Here is a 23,460-nt window from a genome sequence, read left to right as displayed (position 1 = left end):
TTTTATGAGAATTCACTCACTAAAAAGAATCCGAAATTTCCGTCCGTTGCTTCTCAAGAAGAATTTAGTACAGTCGCTCTTGATGCCTCATTTTGATTACTGTGACACTCTCTACACTGACCTTAACATGAGACTGACTGACAGACTACAGCGTGTTCATAATGCATGCATTCGATTTATTTGCAACGTCCGTAGATCTGACCGTATCACACCTTCACTAAATATGCTGTCCTGGGTCCGTCTCAAGGAGCGAAGAACTATTCACTCTCTCACTTTACTCTTCAATATTCTTCAAACCTCTAACCCTAGCTACCTAGCTTCTCGTTTTCAACATTTGTCCTCATATCACGAAATAGATACTCACTCACAACACCATATCACACTCTCCATTCCCAAATACAGAACATCTTTCTACTCTTCATCTTTCACGGTCTCTGCAGCTCATCTCTGGAACTCTCTACCACAACATGTCAGAGACTGTCGGACATTGTATAGTTTCAAAAATAAATTAAAATTGCACTTTTTGAATTAGATTCCTTTCAGTTATAAGTCCTTTTCTCTGCCATAATTTTGTAAATATATAGGCTATATATTTCTTTTTCCTTCTTTCCCCCTTTTTGTTCTCTTTATCAGCCGATGAATTTATTATCATAGCCTTTTTATCGTGAATTTTATTTAATTTTCGTATTTATTTTCTTTTTTATTGTTATTTTATTACATTCCATTTTGATATATTCTTCCTTACGTTTTTCCATATTAATCATTTGTACTAAATGAGTTGCTTTCACTGTATTCCAATGTATTTTACTTTCTTTTTTATTATGGTATTATTTTCATGTTGTTTAGTGTCGATTTTATTATGCTATTATTATTATTTTTTTTGTAATATGTTAGTATTCTGTTCTTCAACTTTTTGTTAAATTTTAACTGCTTGTATACTTTGTGACCTGGTAGAGTGTAAGAGAAGGCCCTATGGCCTTAACTCTGCCAGTATAAATAAAGAATTATTATTATTATTATTATTATTATTATTATTATTATTATTATTATTATTATTATTATTATTATTATAATTTATTTAAGTTCAGATGGATTGAGCAGTCTGATGCAGACTGGAGTTGTGTGTGTTATACTTCAGGTGGAGTTAGGACATTTTTGTCTTCTCTTACTGGAAGTACTGTGCATATATTTTATCTTTCAACACTCGCAGAAGTAGAGTGGAAGCAGCAGTGCACAGTGAAGCTGCTCCCATTCGAGCGTGGAAAGATAAACTGTGTGCTCTATATATTGGGGCAGCTAAGGTCTTGGTGATTGAATCTAGTATCTTTTCAAGACTATTACTCACTAAGGTTGCATACCAGAACTCTGGAGTTTGTGCAATGTTGTAATATCTAATTGTCTCATATATTTAGTGACAACTATGTATCTAACATTGTATTATATTCCATCTGTAACCATATTTATTATTGCCTAACAAATTCCACACCTGTAAAAATAATCAAATAAGAGTATTTGGTCCCTTGAAATATAATTAGGCCTAGGCATGTTTGACAAACAGGATGAAACTATGAGATTTATGAGATTACTTCAGGTTTATGACAACTTTCAGAACATTCTGAGACGTGCTTAAAGGTTGAATTTATTTAGAATTAGTGTGTCATACCATAAAAAACAGCTTTTTACGAAAACCCAAAATAAATCTAGGATAACTCCATATGTAGATGAAATTATTGGTGATCATCAGTGTGGTTTTAGGTGTAATAGAATGACTGTCGATCAGATTTTTTGTATTCGACAGATATTGGAGAAAAAATGGGAATATAAGGGTACAGTACATCAGTTATTCATGGTTTATATAATATTCTTATTGAATTTGGTATTCCCAAGAAATTAGTTCGATTAATTAAAATGTATCTCAGTGAAACGTACTGCAGAGACCGTATAGAACAGTTCTTGTTGGATACTTTTCCAATTCACTGCGGGTTAAAGCAAGGAGATGCATTATCACCTTTATTTTTAACTTTGCTATAGAATATTCCATTAGGAAAGTCCAGGATAACAGAGAGGGTTTGGAATTGATAAGGCTACATCAGCTGCATGTCTATGTTTATGACGTGAATGTGCTAGGAGAAAATCCACAAACTATTCGGGAAAACACAGGAATTTTACTTGAAGCAAGTAAAGAGGTAGGTTTGGAAGTAAATCTCGAAAAGACAAAGTATATGATTATGTCTCGTGACCAGAACATATTATGAAATGGAAATATAAAAATTGGAAATTTATCCTTTGAAGAGGTGGAAAAATTCAAATATCTTGAAGCAACAGTAACAAATATAAATGACACTCGGGAGGGAGTTAAACGTAGAATAAATATGGGAAATGCCTGTTATTATTCAGTTGAGAAGCTTTTATTATCCAGTCTTCTCTCGAAAAAGCTGAAAGTTAGAATTTATAAAACAGTTATATTACCGGTTGTTCTGTATGGTTGTGAAACTTGGACTCTCACTTTGAGAGAGGAACAGAGGTTAAGGGTGTTTGGGGCTAAGAGAGATGAAGTTACAGGGGAATGGAGAAAGTTACTCCATGCAGAGCTGCACGCATTGTATTCTTCAGCTGACATAATTAAGAACATAAATTCAGACATTTGAGATGAGCAGGGCATGTAGCACATATGGGTGAATCCAGAAATGCATATAAAGTGTCAGTTGGAGGCCAGAGGGAAAAGACTTTTGGGGAGTCCGAGACGTAGATGGGAGCATAATATTAAAATGAATTTGAGGGATATTATGGTAGAGACTGGATTAATCTTTCTCAGGATAGGGCAGACTTATGTGAGGGTGGCAATGAACCTCCGGGTTCTCTAAATGCCCTAAATAAGTAATTAAGTGTCATAGCTCTAATTTTATTAGCGTGAAGTTATTTGTAAAAAATGTTCTTTTTGTTTCAGATATGGGGTTGTTCGGATTGTGCCCTGAAACTGACAACTTTTATGTTGTCATCTGTGAATTATGTGAAGCTTGTGTTAAGCCTCAGGGGCTTGTGAATCACATGGGTAAGTAGTTTGATTTTGTTAACCATAATTGCATGAAATATGGTATTTATTTTAAGGACTTGTGTAATCATACAGTAAATTATATTATAGAATTTGGTTTTAGCCACTTATTGTTTCAGTGATTGTATGATTTAAAGTTCTGACACATATGTTATATATTTGGGATGATATTTGTACGTCAGACAGATACCAGTAGATAGAATGAAGAAAAATTTGTAACCAAATATGAGCATTTTGATTGAGATATCACATTCTTTATTCAAAATTAGTCATATTTGTTAGAATGTCGTGTCTTATACTCAAAAGATATCAGTTCAGAGTACTTCTATCAAAAGTAGTAAACTAGATAGTTACCATTATGGTTGTTACTTGACACACATTTGGTTTATAGTAATATTTCAATCTCCTTCATATATGCTCAGTCTTCTTTCAGATTATTATAGCATTCATGCTACATGTAACAAATTCTTTATAGTTTATAGCATTTTCTTTGTTATTGTGATTATCTTCCTTGCTTGGTGATCTAGTGGTCTAACCTTTGTACCCAAGGTTTGCAGGGCCAGGCCTGGCTGATGGCAATACATTTTAACACGTAGCATGGCTTTCTCTAAGAGGAAAGTTGAGCTGTGGGTCCTGTGTCTCAGAAGATTGTCTCTTATAGATTGCTTCATGAAAAACTTTTCAGCCATTTCTCATGCACATTGAATTTCGTTGCTGCATATTCTCTACAGTTAATAGCATCATTAAATGAAATACTGCTTTTATACTTCAGAATTATCAACTTTCTTTGCACTATTTTTCAGTGTTACAAATTGTTACAGGCGAGAGCAACTGTTATTTAAAAATACAGGTTTAATTTTTCAAAACAAAACTTAATGCTTTACAGATGAAAACTTACAGGTCCAAGACCCTTGTCTCCATTTTTCTTGTCATTTCTTTCACTAGGCTTTATACATCGTAGGTTGGATCAAGGCATTGGCTTTTGGTAGAAAGTACACTACCTTGAAGTCATTGTCAAGTGCACTCAAAATTTCAATTGATGGTGACATGATTGTTGAGAAGTAGCATAACTTCATCACGTTTATCTTCCCATTCATGATCACTCTTAACAAGGGGTACAGAATCTTTGGCATATCATTCACAAGAAATTTCGCGAATTCATCCAGGGTTTTTTATTTGTTGTTTGTTTTTAATGCTTTGTACAGATCAGGAATGAAAGCATCACCATTCCTTAGATTTTCAGTCAGAAACGTTGTTAACATGTGGGTCCCATAAACTGCAATTCTCTTTCTGAAGCAAGTGATTTTCACAGCAATAATTTCCAGTTGAGTCCCATTTCGTCCACATTATAGGCATCATGTCTCAAATATCCGTCACTTTTCACAATATCGAGCAATTTGGCTGGGAAATGCACCATCACTAGAGAAGAATGCTCCTTCAGTCTTCAACACCCTTAATGTTATGCTGTGATTTGAATTTTTTTTTAACCAGCCAATACTGGCTTTGAAATCTGAAGAGCCACCAAACTTATTATTAAGCTGTGATACATTTTCGCAAAACAATGAACTTGTTATCGGTTTTCCTTCTGAAGACCTTTGCACAAACCACATGTAAGCTGCCAGTTAAAGAGTGGAATCATTTTCTTCCTTCATAGTTCTTTTTTTCGATTCATTCTCGGGGTCAAGTTTGGACGCAAATTGTGAAATGCTTTCTCAGTTTGATTTCATATTTGAGGTAATGGATTTTGCCACATTACACATTCTTGCTAGAGATCCAATTTCTCCTTTCAGTAGATAGTATATAATTTCCAGTTTCGTATCTATTGTTCAGACATTAATTGGACACTTCACTCCTCGTATATACAGCATGCTACACAAAGCACAAGGTTATGAAACTTCAGCACATAACATGATGTAACACTTCAACTACTTTTTGCAAACAGAAAAATTTGTTCACATTTATTGAATTGTACTTGGTACGCCTGCACTGTAAATTTGTGAAGCAAACTTGGATTTTCCGCAAATAATAGGCGTTACAAGAGACAACTGTTAAGCTGTTTTTATGAACGCTATTTGACCAGACTTACTGACGTCAGATGATTGACAGTAGGGAGCATATTAAGGAACTTGCACTGGGAATTTCTGAGAAGGAGCTACAGCAGGTATGTTTGAACAATGTCTTGCTTTTTTATTATTCCTGCCAGCTGGAATCTTTCTCTATCTGTCATAGAGTTAGAGAAAAATAAATGCTGTACTGTATATTAGAAAGTAATGAACTAAAAATTCAAACTGAGAAAATGTGCTTTTGGATAAGTGACACTACGTTTGACTGTATTGAAATAGGTAACAGACGTAATGCCAGCTATTGCACAGGACCATCATGACCAATCCACTTATCGTGGTTAGTTAAATTTAGTTGGTTCCAAATTACCAAGCTGAAATATGCATGGTTATCATCGTGGTGAAACCATAAATTCTCCAGGAAACAAGGGGATATCTTCTAACTGCTCAGATTTTCAAGAAGAAATTGATGATAAATATTGTCCAATTAACTGACCAGGAAGATACTATAAGATCTTCAAAAATTCCATGCCAGGTATTGATGGAAAATCATTGATAACCTCTGGCATGCATAGAAAAAAAATTTTCTTCCTGCCAGTTATGTTATGGGAATTAAAAATATTGTCTCTAGTAAACACATCCTCATTGCTAAACATAATGCACTTTCCATAGTCAGCTGTATTTAAAATTTGGGCTTTGGTATTTCATTCTAAGTGGATGTAATTGCTGTTGACATATCATTCTATACACATGTGTTGTTGGTATGCAGATTCTTATAGTGTGGTGGGTGCAGATGGAAGGTTCATAAGATAATAAATCTAAAATGTCCTCCAGTCCTGGTCTTATGGTCCTTGATCATCCTCGTAGTTTTGGAGACATCTGTCAGTGTTCTGGAATGCAGAATAATGAGGCTGCCGTAAGTTTGGATACAGTTACCTGTATCTGCAAGTGAATGCATGAGCTCTGCGCCCTATTTCCTGTGCAGCAAGTGCATCTTGCTTAATCAGCGAAAGTAAACATATTCATTTCCAGTAATGTACTCTCATAAATACAAATCATTTTCAGAACAGATCACAGGAAATGTACTACATGAAAATGAGTGAATGTGCTGATTTGAATAATTCTTTTGTACTCTGCGATGGCTAAATACTTTGGGTCTTAAAGTAAAATATGTTTCTTTGTCCGAGATCGTGCATATTTGCTTGGTTTCCACACAAAACCAATCCATGGAAAGTCTAAAATTTCACATTCAGTATTCCCAACCTAACACACGTAACAATTTCCCTCTTCTTACCGCTTAAGTGACATTGATTTTACTGCTTTAGGCTTTTAACATATTATTTTTAGAGACGTTCAGTATAGTAATAATTATAAATTGGAAACTTACCACTGCAATTTCACCTAAATTGCACTGTTAATTAATGTTTTTAAATATTTGCAACAATTAAGTAAACTCTACAACTCCACTAAAGTTACTGCATTCGTGATGCAAGTAACATTAAGGAAGCCGTGAAAAAATCAACAAGATTCCAGACTCATCATAGACTGGGGGGAAAAAAAGACAGACGTATATCACGGCCTGCTGAAGTATAGTAAACACAGAAAACATTTTAAAGCAACAATGTTGAAGATAGATATTTTTGTTTTGCAAATTTGCCGTCACTGAACAGAAATCAAGATGGAGATTTCATTGCAACTAATTACAAATTCCTCTTTCAGGTATGTAATAAATGATCTTCGCACAAAATAATGTACGATACATGTGCGGTATGTTTTCTTTCAATTCTTGGAAATTAAAAAATCTCAACTACGTTTCGCTTTTTCAAACTTTTCCTCGAACATGAAAACTTCAACATACTGCTCTTGTAACACATATTACTATTGTACTACTGCTCGCAAGCTGTGAACTCTGATAATCGTGTAGACCAGGGGTGGGCAAAAAAAGCTATTTGCGCCGAATCCATAGTGAACGCAACTGGATAACCTACAGTTCATTAACCTCGAAACTGAAGGAGGGGGTGAAGTCCTGACTGTTTCTTGTTTGCAGTTACGGATTAGCATTAGGCCTATAGTGAATGTCTGCGAGAGTAGAACATTAATTTCCCGCTCTACTACACTGGTGAGCAAAATTAAAGCAACAAACATATGGTACAGAAAAACATATACAATTCATTCGAAGTGAATCAATATAGGCAATATGCACACTAGCGAACTGTCATTTATTACATATAATTAGAAGTTTACTGTGGTTTTTTGAATTGGGATTTGAATTTCCCTTTGCGCAAACATAAATAATACAAAACAGAAGTAGAGAAATTAATCGTCTAAGTCAGTGGTAATGCTGTGATCCTGTTCAAAATAAAAAACTGGATAGGAGCAGCAAGAAATAGAGAAGAATGGAGGAAAGTAGTTAGGCAGGCCATGACCTGAAAATGAGCCGAAGCGCCATTGATTGATTGATTGATTGAGTGATTGATTGAAGCGACCATCGAAACCTGTAAAACGTCGTACTTTACTGTCTAATCACAAATTTTGTATGGTTTATACAGCAAACCTTTGATTATCTGGACTAATCACTGGACAAATCACATAGAGAACTGAAAATGTGGATAATACGATTTTTCCTCTTACTGCAGAAGGAACCTTTTTATCTATAATAGGCATACAGTACTATGTCTGAAAATGCAATTTATTGAAGACCTCACTCGAAAAAGTGTGTAACATCAAATTAATAAAATATGTGACTTTGGTGGAAAAAGTAATTTTGAAGCATTCATTTATAACAATAAATGAATGCATCCAATAGCTGAATAAATTTGTATCCTTGATTGTATGCTTCTGCTAGTAAATATAGGCCAAAAGAAGTATTCCCCTGGCATTATTTCTTTTCTCCTGAAACGTGTATTACAGATTTGTTGGTTACATCCTTATTCGAGGGAGGTCTTCTACTATGTCAGGCATTTAAAATGTTCAGTTATCACTTTTAAGATTAGAATAGGGTAATCATCATCATTGTCATCGATGTGCAAGTGTTGGGCCTCGTTATTATTACGGTCTCTAACCATCTCCTTTTAGGCCGTCCAGGGAGTCGACGACCTCTTGGTGTATATGATAAGATTAATTTGGGAAACCTAAGGTCGTTCATTCTATCCACATGATATTTTTATTAAGTTATATACCGTAACTATGGATGTATTTCAAAATTCATTCAACTGGAGGATGTCTTCATTTCTTAGATGGTCTAGAAGTGTATATCCTGTTGTCCTTTTCATGAAATGCAGTTCAGCAGATGTCAATCATCCTTCATTTATTTCTCTAAGTGTCCATGCTTCACTACCATAAACTAAGACTGGACGATGTAGAATTTTGTAGATATTAAGCCTGGTATGTCATTGAGCTTGTGATGGTTTGAATACTTGATTTAGTCACCAGTCATTTTAATAAATTTTGAAATCTTTAGTGATATGTTTTTCTCTTCTGGATATCATATTGTATAGCCTAAATAATTGAATATATTGACTTGCTCAGTTATGGTATTGTTAATGCAGATTTTACTTCTGACTGTACATGCCCTTAAAATGCCATAGTTTTTGTTTTAATTGGGAATATTTTCATATCAGAATCTTCTGCTGTTCTCTGCAAATTGTACATTGATCTCTGTAATTCATCTTCAGACCTACTTATAATTACCTGGTCATCAGCTTACAGTAATGTGTCCAAACGTATATCTTCTAAGACCGCTTTTCCCATTTGGGTCCATGGTACAAATTTAGAGGGTCCATGGCATTATTTACATCTCATAATTTATAACCCACTCAATTTTGCAAAGAATCGCTGCAAAAGTTTTCTTCTGGATAACAAATGCACTTCTTGTATGCAAAAGTGATGAATTACGATTATTTTTGAGTGATACTAAATTTCCATGTGATCAATTGAATAACTTCTCTTGGTTGTCTGTGGCAGTCTACTTAGCAAATATTTTTGCATACTTGAACACACTCATTGAGTCTTAAAGGTATGAATACTTTTGACGTTGGAGACAGGATTGAACAATTATAAAAATGTGGCTATGGGCAAGCCAAGCTGAAGGTGGTAGTCTCAGCACCTTCCCAACATTGAAGTCATTTCTGGAGTCCATTGTTGGATGAAGAATTGCCACAAGATGCTCAACGTGTCATCTGAGCATCTGAATGATTTAGCGACTAGCTTCAGAGATTACTTCCCTCTATCAGATTCTGAAAACTCATGGATAAGAAATCCTTCGAGTATGGTGTGGTACAATTAAAACTTTGTCTGAGGAGGAGCAAGATGAACTTGTTGGTGTTATTTATAATGGCTCATTTAAAATATTTTTCAAAGAATGTACACTTGATCAGTTTTGGGTGAAAGTATTTTCTGAGTATAAGAAAATAGGTGAAAAGGCACATATTTTTGTGAACAAACATTTTCAAGAGGCCTAAGGTACTTAGGAAAATATTTGGGGCTAAGAGGGATGAAGTTACAGGCTAATAGAGAAAGTTGGACAATGCAGAATTCCACGCATTGTATTCTTCTCCTGATGTAATTAGGAACATTAAATCCAGACATTTGAAATGGGAAGGGCATGAGGTTTGTATGGGTTAATCCTGAAATGCGTGTAGAGTGTTAGTTGGGAGACGTGAGGGGAAGAGACCTTTGGGGAAGTCGAAATGTAGATGGGTAATATTAAAATGGATTTGAGGGAGTTTGGATATGATGGTAGAGACTGGATTAATCTTGCTCAGGATAGGGACCAATGGGAGGCTTATGTGAGGGCAGCAATGAGCCTCCGGTTCTCTAAAGCCATGCAAGATGGGTTGTAAGTAGCCTCACAGTTGAATGCAGAAGTCACGAGGAGGAGGATCATTTCTGCAGAGCTGTTACAGCAATTTGGAACTAATAGAGAAGTACTTGATGCAGTCATTCAAGAGTGTGCGAATTCTTTCTATGCTCCTCGTGATTGGTGTGGGACTGGGATTTTCGTGTTTTCAGTTATGTTATACCAAAAAGGAAATACCAGATTTATTTGAAATAAAATATTTCATGAACCAGTACATATATATTTTTTTCTCGTTTTCTCTTCGACATAATTCAGTTTTGTGTAAAACATCTTTCTTCTTCTCAAGTGCACTAATTGTTCTGCTTACATTCTTCCTGAAGAATAGCCCCTTTAAGTTCCTGTTTCAATTCCTCACACTAAGAGCAAATGTCAGCATGAGGTGTCCAAAGAGCAGAGTGAAGTGTTCTTTTTATATTGGTAACTAATGTCAACAACCGAGTGTTTTTTAAATAAATGAAACATTATCTTCACATAAAGGTTTACATTCAAATATTTTACAGTGTGATTTAAATATTGAGACTATTTTGCCTCATACGAACTTTTATGTTATTTTGTCATTCTAAAAACAACCTTCCTAGGTAATTATTGCAATAGTGCGACTACCTTCTTCTAATGGTGAGTGAGTTCCATCTTCCAGCCGTTAATATTAGCTCCTTGCTTATGTTGATGTCTGCATTGAACTGACAGTATGAACATAAGGCCTTATAGAATTGCTGTAATTTTCGGTCTTCGTATAAACGCCAATAATTTCTTCACCATGTGGCATCAATCTTTCAAGCAGTAATGTTGAAAAAATTCGTAAATTTTATTGTATTTAATAGTGATATTCCTTAATAATTCTGAAAGTTGTCTCTGTCTCCCTTTTTATGGATGTTGATAATACTTGATAGTGTCCATTTATCTGGTAAATTTTCCTCTTTCCAAATGTGGAAATTTAGGTAAAAGTATTTTCATATAATAACTCCACATTACAGTATATTTCAGGAGCTCAGATGGTGTATTGTCACTTCCAAAAGTTTATTTTTTTTTTCAGTACATCATTTAATATTCATCAAATCTGACTCGTCAATATCTTTGTTGTTGTTTTGTGATAATAAAGTTCTTGGGAGTTGGACACTTGAGCAATTGATCAAAGTAGTCCCTGCAGGCTCTTGAAATTTCCTTTCTGTAGGTCAGCATAATTCTTTTCTCATCTTTCATTTATTTATTTTATTTTATTGGGTTATTTTACGATGCTGTATCAACATCTCAGGTTATTTAGCATCTGAATGAAATGAAGGTGATAATGACGGTGAAATGAGTTCGGGGTCCAGCATCGAAAGTTACCCAGCATTTGCTTGTATTGGGTTGAGGGAAAACCCCAGAAAAAACCTCAACCAGGTAACTTGCCCCAACCGGTATTCAAACCCAGTCCACTTGGTTTTGTGGCCAGACACACTGACTGTTACTCCACAGGTATGAACTCCCATTCTTCATAGCTGGACATTGTGGCTGATAACATTTTTGATAATTCTGGTGATGCCAAACATTTTTGGAACACTTTTTGGTTTGATTTTTTTTCTTGAATATCCTTACTGCAAAAATAGTTTGTTTTCAGTTTTGACAGTTTTACTAAATTCTTTCTGCATATTTCTGTCAGGTTGCTCTTTACCAGGATCTTTGCTTGATGCAGTCATTACTTTCTCTCTTGGTTAACATTATCAATTAGTATAGTATAATACATTTTTAAACCGGTCTTTTCTTCACTTGGCCCTAGTTTTACAAAATCTTCTGCTGCCTCATAAATTAGTAATTTAATGTTTGTCCATTTCTCATTGTAATTTTCAATTTGCTCAATTGGGTCATTCCCTAGATCCAAGAGGAAGAGTCTTAATTACTTTTGAGATGTGTTCTCTTCCATAGAACTTTTAAATAAGAAATATTAGTCCTAGGATCTTATGTGTTCCATTCTGGAAAAAAAAAAAAAAAAATTAAACAAACATTTTAAAACATAGTTTATTTAACGACGCTCGCAACTTCCGAGGTTATATCAGTGTCACTGGTGTGCCGGATTTTTGTCTCGCAGGAGTTCTTTTACATGCCAATAAATCTACTGACATGAGCCTGTCGCATTTAAGCACACTTAAATGCCATCGATCTGGGCTGGGATCGAACCCGCAACCTCGAGCGCAGAAGGCCAGTGCTATACTGATGCGCTACCCAGGCCGACAGTTCTGAATTTCTGATTGTTAGGTAAATGTGAAGTTTATATTTTTTTTAAGCTGTGTCATTTTGTGAAGATAGTATGTTTATTTTTTTTAGTGTGAAATAACTTGATAACTACAACTCTCATCAGATGTTTAGCATCTTCACTTGTAGCAGGAGTTAATTATATACCCCTGTCTAGCAGGTGGATCTTCAGAAAAGACTTATGCTCCTGCATACACAGCTTGTATGTCTAAAATGCAGGTAGTAGACCATTGATGATACAAAAGGAGGAGAGTTTGGCCGGTGCCCGGTGAATCAGGTCCCAGTATAGCTTAGATGGAAAGTTAAAAAAGTGCTCAGCGTGCAGAGCTGAGAAGTCCTGGGTTCGATTCCTGGTGCCGGAACGAATTTTTCTCCAATAATAGATATCTACAGTATGACTACTTATAGTCGTTGATTATTCAATAAGGACGACAAGGCCTCGTATATGAATATAAGTATGTATTATAGGAAATCTTACTGCAGGAGTCATCATGTTGATCTTGCAATAGCTTCTGTTTTTGACTTCCAAAACTTATATTTAAAATCATTTCTGCCAGACTTATAAGCCTCCAAGTCATATTGAAGATTAGTTCGTTTGGCTTTATTCAAAAGTCTCCGTAGTGAACATTACTGTTTCTCCTAATTACTGGTCCACCCAGGTTATTTTGCTGTTATTCCTTAGTTTATCTTACATGCTTGAATGTTGTTGATGGTTAAGATTTGTACTGATGCATCTAGTTCCAGCTAATTAGAATACTGCTTCTTAATTTCTCTCAGTTTGCAAATCTGGGATTTCGACAGCTTTCATTAATACTAGATTCAAATCTTAGCTTAAAAATATATGCAGATGATCTGAGTATCAAGCAACTGAAGACACATTTCATTTATTCTCAGAGAGCAAGATGAAGATTTGTAACTTCTTATCTTCTGTAGGAATAGAATGTTGGCACAGAACATCAGTTGATAATTTCCAACCAAGTTCCAAGAAATTCAAGTAGAGCCACTCCCCTCCCCCCCGATTTAGTATCCCTGCTTCTCCATGGGAATTGGCATCACACTCCATGAATAGCAGCAGTTCTTTTTCGTTACAGTATTTCACATAATCCAAATATAGTTTCTTCAGGTAGGCAGTACTTCATCTCTACTGCAAATATGCATTGACCCTTTCCACATATAACAGTATGAGTAGTAGTAGCACCCCAACTGAGCTACAATACCATTAATTTGATCCTTATACACTAGGGTTAATGTATAGGAGTCACTTTAATAGCTAACTCCTGGAATTTTTACAAAACAATACTGTTTACACAGATACATGCTGTAACTTGGCCTGCAAAAAGTTTGTCAGCTTTATAGCTTGAGTGTCTCAGGACTCTTACTCAAATCCACCAGACCCTATCCGATCAATAGGCACCTTCCACATATTCCAATTGAACCCCTCCTTTCGAGCAGATGCGTGTCTGCTGTGATACTTACAAGGGCACCTTTGACCTCGAATGATCAGAACCACACGAAAACATGTTTAGAATAACAATCGATCATAAACAAAACAGTGGTGTGTGTCATTTCCATGCAAAACTCCGCACTTGTGTGCTAGCGCCATTAAACGGTGGCATATTGTAGCTGCACTAACCAGTGCTCCAGTTGCGTGAATGGTATGGCTGCAGTACGTATCTGTCTCTTGGAGTGTTTGCAAGCGGGTTACTGTGTAAACTGTGTACAGTGCAGTGATATCATGAAGAGAATTAATCCTACGAATGTGGTCCAAATATTAGGGACAAAGTTGCTACGTGCTGAATATGGAAATGACATCGGGGCCAAGAATATGGAGTTCGTTGATATATTATAGAACATAATAATTCAGAAATATAATGGGAATGACACAGAAATACATGACATTATGCTGGATAAATATATTAATTTTGAAGGAGAGGAGGAACCTGAACCTGAAGGTGGCTGTTCAAGCAGTACACGACGTTCATCTCCAGAGCAACAGGAACAGTCAAGTCAAAGTGAGTACGAACTCTCTCCACCCAATAAGTCGAAGTCCAGTGTATTAGAAGATATTGATGACAGCGTACTAGAGAACATTTATGAAGACTATTACAATCGTAGCTTCAATTCCTATAGCAAACTAATGAAGCGCTATAAGTGCATTAAAAGTAAATCAAATTGCTCATTAATTCTAAATTATGTGTCTAACAAATGGTGAGCAGGAGCTCGTTTCAAAGGAAACAGACTGTCGCAATTACAAACTATGAGAGAGCATGTAATATCGCAATTTGATAGTGCAAGGAGGTATGGATCTACAGTTCACTATTGGCATCTGCAGATGTGGGCACTGGAAGCGGCTAAAATGGTTGGCTTGGACAATTTCAAAGCTTCCATTTCCTTTATCGACCATCTCAAGCGTGAATACAGCATTTCATCCATGTATATTACTACATTTGTCACACGTAAGGACGTAGAAGATGATAATAGTATACGTCAGAAGGCACAACAGTTTGTGGAGGAAGTGAACATGTTTATAAGAGAGGAGGGTGTGGAGAAAGGTAATGTTTGGAACAGTGACCAGAGTCAATTCCAGTATGAAATGTCTTCAGCATCAACACTGTCCCACAGAGGAGAGAAAACTACAGCTAATGTGTTGCAGTCTGTACATAGCTCTACCCACAGCTACACAATTGATGTGGCTTTATCAATGACAGACAGACTAGCAAACAAGTTGTACATCTGTTTTCAAGAGACGCAAGGCACTTTCGGCCCAAATATTTAAAAGAAACTTGAAACAACCTGCACGAAACATTCATGTGGAGGCAAGCAAGTGGAAAAATGACTAAAGAACACATGAAACGTTTTCTAACTTCAGTCCTTGGCGAACATGTAACAAGTGAAAAGAGCCTATTGTTGTTTGATTCCTGGTCAGGTCATACAGATCGTACCCTTCTGGATGCAAGTTTTCCAAACAAAGATGTTATGCTGAAGATATTGCCACTGAAAACAACAAAATATTGCCAACCCCTTGATGTTTACTTCTTTCGGCAATATAAGCTCAATATCAGAAGGATTACTGATTTTGTAAGACTACAATGTGCCAAACCACAAGTGAAGCTACATGAGCGTTATTTCATGACGAAACTTCACTCTGTGATTTACAATCAATTTGCTGCACCTTCATATAAGACTATGTTGCAATATGTTTGGCGAAAGCCAGGTTATGACATTGACATACCAACATCATCATTTGAAAATGTAATTAGTGTGGCTTTTGATATTGGTCTGCGTGAATGCGAAAGTGATTTGGAATGTGATAACGTGGCTTTTGTGAGGTGTGCACATTCTTCTCTTCCAGTTTGTTTTAACCACTTCATCGAAATCCTGCATTGCACTTTGAGGACTAATATAAGCACTATCAGGTGTGTGGTACTGCTGTCTATGTGTGTTTTGCGCTATTATAAGTACTTTAAGAGAGTTTTTGGCACTGTTGATTGAAAATGTAATTATACACTGACGTCATTGAATTACGTATAATTTCCCTCCTATGGTATTGATATCTTGTTACTTTGTTTCTCTCTATTAAAATGTCATTTGAGGTAGAATGCAACGTTTTGCATGGAAATGACATACACCACTGTTTTGTTTATGATTGATTGTTATTCTAAGCATGTTTTCATGCAGTTTCAATCGTTCGAGGTCAAAGGTGTCCCTTGTTAGAAGAAGATTGTTCTCTACCCTCCACAGTTAACCACGTCTATGACTCAGTGCTAGCATGCTGGTCTTCCTTCAAGATAGTCCAAGTTCGATCCCTGGCCTGGTGATATGAAATTTATGATGGACAAAGCAGACATTTCAAAGGGATTTTCTCGGGGCACTCCCATTTTCCTCTGTCATTTCACTAACACCACCACCACCTCATTTCATGTCATCTACAATAGTCAAAAATAGGCTGAATTGAAGTCTTGAGGTTAATACTGGTTTCCATTGCTGTTAGGGGAATGGTTTAGTGCTCCAGAACCTAGGGCTTACCAGGTACTCGTCTGGGGATGGAACCTGGATCTGCCAGGGCTGAGACAGGATGGCCCACCTGTCAGCAACGGATTCACGGATACCACTCAGACCACCTGTAGGATTTAAGGAATTATCGCATATATAGAATGCACAATGGGCCAAAGCAGGCTAAAGTGTATGGATTCATCTGTGTCCAGCTCTCGAAAAACCAAGCCAAACCCCTCCATAGGGTCTGCCCTTGTGCCTCTGTAAGTGACTTACATGGCATGTTCATTTTATTCTTATGGTCTAGTAGCGTTACCCTAGTCCTTAATTGCCTTACAATTTGGGGTGCCCTTCTGCAGCCGGGAGAAAGCATAATGCACACAATGTTATATCCGGAAATTCGAAACTTAAAAAAAATATTTATTGCATAGAGAATTCTGAAACTGAAAAGAATAGCGTATAAAAATTCTGCGAAACTGTAAGTGAAAATGATTTGAAAAATATATTATGTAAGTTCTGTTCATAGTTAAAGTGAGCTGGTTAAAGAAAGTCAACTTAATAAACTTTGAATTGCTGTAGGATATAAGTAAAATGTTAGAAGTCTCACTGTCGTGTTATAATAATGACTAGATTCGATAATGAAAACCTATGTTTCAGATTTAACTAGAGTCAATCTGGTATTAAGAGTATGAAATATAGATAATTGTTAAATGGAATTTTATTGTCAGAGTTAAGGTGAGTAACTGAGGTACAGAAATGTAACAGGACTGCCATTATGTACGTAGTTTTATAGAGTTACATTTTTATGTTTGATGATAATACATATTATTATCAATCTATTTCCGGTTTCCTCTCCTCCATCTATATCGGTCTTCCCAATCACCATCTTGAAGATTCCTGTCTGACATGGTTCTTCTGATTCCTTCTATCCAAGTATTCTTGATAGGAATTTTAGCAATAAATAAAATATTTTTATGAGTTGGGGAGCTGTCCTAATGTCTCAGCCCCAAACCTGGATGACCAGGGACATTTTTTCTGGAGTCCACCATAGACCAGTTGCTTTCACTGCAGTTAAGAGTCTGGTCTACCCTTAAAGAATAGAAGTATGAAAGTAGAAATGATCCCCTCGAATACCTTAATACTATCAGGATCAAAGAGAACAAGAGTTCAGTTATTGGAGGCTAGATAGAAAAGTATATAGAAGGGATCAGGTATAAGTAAATGAAAGCAATACCAGCTCGATCAATAACTCCCCATGCTGACCAAGCAACTTGGCCCATGACCTGTTATACTGGTGACAGACTACAGTCACTAATCATGATTATCGACCTAATCGCAATTGGGTTTGTAGTGTGTCACCGTCCCGATCGTGATCAGGAGCTTAACATCAATGCACAGTACTACTGTTTGTTTTTGCAAAACAATCTTCAAGCAGTTCTGAGAAGAAAACGGCTATACTTTATGCATGCTCCACCCATCATTCTACATGACGATGTTCGCAGGAGCTGTGGCTGATTTGTTCAGTATCTGGAGCTGGGAAGTGTTTTACCATCCCCCATACTCTCCGGATTTAAGATCCTGCGATTTCGACCTAATCCTTAAGATGAAGGAACCACTTCGTGGGATTCGCTTCTGTACATTGAAGACATTCTTCAAGCAGTAGCTCACTCTCTTTACACTGTCAACAGATTAGGTAGTGCCAATGAAATCTGACAGCTTCCTCACCATTGCCACCACATATGCAATGCTGGTGACTACATCGAAGGCCTTTAAAACTTGGAACCATGTATGTACGCTATGTCTCAAAAAAATAGTTGTCACTACTAAAAAAATCATTCCTCTTATATGTAGATTACGAAGCTTCGAAGCTTGGAGGCCTCCACACTAACGGTTAACTCCTGGCCAAAGTTTGATGTCACTGATATGCCCACAGAACCACTCCATGTATTCTTGTTCACAGAAGTGACGAGTAGCCAGCCACCCCCTCCACAACTTTGGGGTGGACGTCATCTTCGGGCATTCCGACCTTAACATCACAGTATTTGCACTCCTGTAAATCCTACTTTTTTGCCTTGTCGAAAGACTGCATACTAGAAAGGAGTAAGACTGGCTACTGATTGCACGTAGGAGCTCCTTAGATTCCCTCTACCTTATCCCTCTTGTGTAGTGCTGCTGAGTCGCAAATTCTTTCCTTGTCTGATATGCAGTTTTGTCTACTTGTTGACCATTGAGGCAGATGCTCAGCTACAGTGGAGATGGGGGTATAATTTTTGCCACCTTCTCTCTCTCTCTCTCCCCTCCCTCCCTCCCTCCCTCTCTCTCTCTTTCTTTGCTTCCTCCTTTTTTTTACCTATAAATTCGGGGACTCTTTTTCTCTTGTCAGTTTGATTTCACAAGTATTCATTAGATCACGTGGTAGGCATCTATGGCGAGATGATAGGCAATTGTGCAATGCCTTCCAAAAGGCCATACTTGTTCGTGCATTGAGTCAGTGTCCTCCTGCGATAGACAAGTGGTAGGTTCCATTGGGGGCATCATGGAAGTGCCCCCTGAGGTAGAAAAAGAACCACCCATTGGTTTATTTTTTGTGATACATTAGGTTCCCATGAGTACTCAGGAAATTATATTCGTACCCACTACAGACTAGTGTCCTGCGATGTTCGAACATGAGAGATGCAAGCAAGACATTACAAACTTCGTCTTATTTCATATGGAACATTAATCGCAAGATCTATGCTAAAATCCTTAACCGGTTAAAGCATGAAGGGGTGGGAGTAGAGGAGAGTGAATATTTTTATAACAACGTGGAACAAACATGACAGGCCTCCTTCCGCAGACCAAATGTGAGCGAATATCGAACTTTGCCATACTTGACAAATTTGAACCGAACATAGCACCTGTAATGCATGTCACTACTGCAGACCCATATGTTAAGTAAGTACTCCCAGGTCTGTAAGTGTCTAATAGACACCACTAGAGATGGGCTTACCCAGCCACCATTCAATTTTCAGTGCAATATGCACGACACCCTGACATGCAGGTTGTTGGTTCAGAGTCCTCAGTTCAAATATTCAGGCTATATGTCAGTCAGCTAGCCTTGGACCCCATTTATCTCTTCCCTGTCTACTGTCTGGTAGCTGTCAACCTCAGCTCCAGGAGTCTTTGAAGGTACACATATAAGTGGACTTGAAATTAAAACTTTATTTGATTTTATTTTAAAAGAACACACTTACTAGAAGTCTTTGAAGATAAATATACAAGTTTAGTATCTGGATAAACTTGGAATTGATTCTTATTTATGAGAACATACAGGGTGTCCGGGAAAGACCTGACGAAAAAGAAGTAATTATATATCTGAAACTGTTACAGTTATTACCTCAATGTTTTTACAGTTAGAAAGAGAAATTCAATAAGTTTTGTTACCTAGCAGCATGTTACACGCGTGCGCATACCATTGTGCTAGGAGAAAACGAGAAAAAGCTCGTTTTGCGCAGCGTATATAGACAGCCTTGCTCTCAGAGCTGGGAATGCAAGTTGTGCGTGTACCAAGTGAACAGCCAAACATTGTTTACCACAGTAGAAAAGCAGAATGCGTTCTATGACTGGCTGAATATAAGTCAGTCAAGCGTGTCCAACATCGTTTCCAAATGGACAGGAGCTCACAGTAACAGGTAACACATATCTGGATATGCTGCGAAATTACGCTGTCCCACAACTACCACCAGAAACCTGTTTTTCAACAGGATGGAGCCCCCCACACTATGCTAACCACGTGCGCGCTTTCCTTGATGACACGTTTCCTGACCGTTGAATTGGAAGAGGTGGACCTACACCATAGCCATCACGGTCGCCGGACATGACCCCACTGGATTTCTTTCTGTGGGGCTTGTGAAGGACGTGAGTTACGTGGCCAAATCTACGAAGCAATAGGACTAGTCACACCGGAGATGCTTTCATGTGTGTAGCAGGAGACTGAGTATCGCCTGGACATAGCCCTAGTCACAAATGGTGCTCATATAGAAGTACATTAAAACTTATTCTGTTTCTCTTTGTAAGTGTGAAAACATCACGACAATAAATGGAATAGTTTCAGAGATATAGTTATTTATTTTTCGTCAGGTCTTTCCCGGACACCCTGTACTTACTACTAAATCTTTTGGAATACACATACAGGTGGAATTAAAACTTTATTCAGCCTTCCTTGTAGCAAGATCTAGATATACAGATTACCATATGGGGTACAATTGTGCCCTAGAAGGTAACCATATTTTCACAGAAATGTAAACTGAACAGTACCTTTTACTAACGTGTACATGTTACGGTATTACTTACTAGTATAAACTTGGAATAAATATTTCTCATATGATACAAAACTAAAAAATTAAAGAAATAATTTTCATATAGATTTGTTATTATTATTATTATTATTATTATTATTATTATTATTATTATTATTGCTATTATTATTATTATTATTATTATTATTATTATCATCATCATTATTATTATAATCGGCATCAAATTAGTTTTCATGTGATCTACAGTACATTTTTTAACATTTTTACTGTCTCACATTCTGAGTATTCACTGCAGACAAACAAAAAATAATTATTTCACTTAGTATTATCATTTTCCCTAATTCACATGCTTCAGAACTTTCATCAGAGTATGCTATATTACTAATAATTCAGTGTATGTTCTTTTGACACTGTTAGTCTATGTTTTTTTCTGACATTCTGGTGTTATTTTACCTTCTTTAGCTTCAGATAATTTTAATCTTAGAAATATAAATATACACGAAGGAGCAAGCTGTGACATTTTACAACATAAACACTTGTTGGAATGCGAGAAATACATATGCTGCAAATGATACAAATAACCAGTCTGACTCAACAATGCACTGCAATATTGTATTTATAAATGCGATTTTTAGCAAAGAATTGTAGGTATGTCACCACAGCAAATAATACATCTGTATTCATGAACTATTTATAACACGAAATATAAAGTGAGGTAAAACTGTATCGAAGTTGGGTAATTTGTTGATAAAATTATATTACCGAAATAAGTATACAATTTATCTGCATACTCATATGTAATTTAACTCAAGAAGTAATGCAAAAAAAAAAAAGTACCAGTACAGACTGAATATCCAGCAATGATTATACAAAATTGAGGTACAGCTGTATCCCATTTGAAATGAGGAAAGTTAAAAAATACTCTTACCATTGAATCTGTGAAGTTACACATACAAGTGCAATTATCTGAATGAAATAGGAATTTAAACTTTATTTAAAAGAATACCTTATCAATAAATGTTTGAAGATACATGTACAAATGAAATTGTCTGAGATACAAATACAGGTTAAATATTTGAATGAAGTTGAAATAAAAGCCCCGCATAAAAGAACACACTTACTTACCACTAAATTTTTGAAGATACATATGAAGGTGAAATTCCATCTGAATGAACTTTCTTAATTTGAAATACAGTTTTCTGTATAATTGTGCACTGTGTTTACATTTTTTTGGGGGGTTTTCCCCAACATTAAGCCGAAGTCAATTAATTCATGGCGAATATTTCGTCAGATTACACCAATCTAGGTAACCATATATTTGATAGGTCGTTATTAAATAACTGATTAAAAAAACATTCTTTCCTTCAAATCTTTGAAGACACAAACAGGTATACTATTTGGGTCATTTGAAATATTGGTGTAATTTCTTTTATAAGGACTCATTTACCATCAAATTTTGCAGGGCAAATTTTCTTTCATTTATTATTTTTTTCTGTTTTATAAATTTTGATCAGGTATTTACTTAAAAATTTTTTGTACAAGTTTTCACAAGTGTACAGTACAGTAATATCTTTCTTGTCGCCGACATAGGCTATAGTGTATGAATAAGTAAGTAAACAAAGATATGCATACAGTGGATATTGAAATTGAATATGGTAAAGGCTAGTAGTTTCACAGTGATAATCATTATAATATGATGTGTTCCAGAACTGTGGCACAAAGCGGAAACAACTGATGCCTTACCACCTCCTGAACCCCCAGAGAAAATTAGCAATAGTAAAGGTGGAACAAGCAAAGGAAGTGCAACAAACAAGCTCAATGTAGGTAATAAAGTTAAAGTAAAGAGACCTGTGACTGCTGCATGTAGCAAGTTAGAACGTGCAACGAGTAATGTGGAGGAACAAACATCAACGGAAACAGAGAAAATGACTCTTCCACACACAGACCTGCAGCAGTCATCGAATTCAGTTGTAAATGCAGCATCATCACGCCCAGCTAACCAAACTGCAACACCTGCGGCTCTCCTGCAGCCGGTTGTGGCTCTTACACCATTAGGTTCACCAACCCATTTATCGAGTGCTACCGCAACTAGTGCAAAATCAAGTGTAATGGCAACATCCCCTGCACTTATCTCGGCTACTTCTACTCTCCCCAACATGGCAATTGATACGTCCTCATCGTCCTTCTCTTCACCCAGTCCCTGTAAGAAACGTCCAAAAGTAGAAAGGAAATTACCTGTTAAAGAAAGAGAATATGATCCGGATAAACATTGTGGAGTGTGGAATGGAGAGAACAGCAAGCCCTGTACGCGATCCTTAACTTGCAAATCACACTCCTTGTCCATGAGAAGAGCTGTGTCAGGGCGAAGTAAACATTTTGACAAGCTTCTGGCAGATCATCGGGCAGCAAAGGATGCAGCAGCCAAAATGAAACCAGTACCATCAGTTCCAGCAGTGCTAGGCCAGGTAATAATGGATGTTTTAATGTACGTGTTACTGGTAATTGAAGTAGTACCTAAATACAAGTTGCAGTAGCAAGTAAAAATTTCTTGAAAACTCAAACAGTATTGCATAGAAGAATATTTAAAAAATAATAGTCCATATTAAGAAAAATATTAGTGAAATTGAGGGGCGTTTTCACAGAACTCGTTATCTACAAAATCTTCTTTTTTTCAAGACAACTCTTTTCTAAAATACATAACTGTAGATACTGAGTTTTGAAAAATCTCTTTTATGTCAAGATCAATTTACTGATATACTTACTAACTTTAGCTTAATTCTAATAGCACCATTGGATTCTCCTGACCCACAAACATAAGGATACGCTGAAACCTCAAAATCGAAAAAAATGTAGATAACTAGTTTTGTGAAAACGCCCCTCAATTGTTAGTTTCTACTTTAAATTCATCTGAATGGTAATTTTTACCAGATTTTGACTTCAAAATAGTTACCTTTTTAATTAGCAAGAAGC

The 23,460-nt window shown here is 36.4% G+C and overlaps 1 protein-coding gene across 3 annotated transcripts in view; it reads left to right on the top strand.

The window, feature by feature from the left end:
- Nucleotides 1-23,460, top strand: part of LOC138708190 (ataxin-7-like protein 1) — a 101,208-nt gene that overhangs the window by 6,449 nt on the left and 71,299 nt on the right. For all 3 annotated transcript variants that reach the window (XM_069838472.1, XM_069838471.1, XM_069838473.1), the window contains exons 3-4: nt 2,948-3,052; nt 22,198-22,955. In XM_069838472.1, coding sequence (XP_069694573.1) covers nt 2,948-3,052; nt 22,198-22,955 — 863 coding nt within the window. The remainder of the gene's footprint in view (nt 1-2,947; nt 3,053-22,197; nt 22,956-23,460) is intronic.

Source organism: Periplaneta americana, chromosome 10 (genome assembly GCF_040183065.1).
Source record: "Periplaneta americana isolate PAMFEO1 chromosome 10, P.americana_PAMFEO1_priV1, whole genome shotgun sequence".
NCBI classification, from domain to species: domain Eukaryota; kingdom Metazoa; phylum Arthropoda; class Insecta; order Blattodea; family Blattidae; genus Periplaneta; species Periplaneta americana.
Note: the sequence above shows the minus strand (reverse complement) of the source record. Positions and strands in the feature narration are given on the sequence as shown.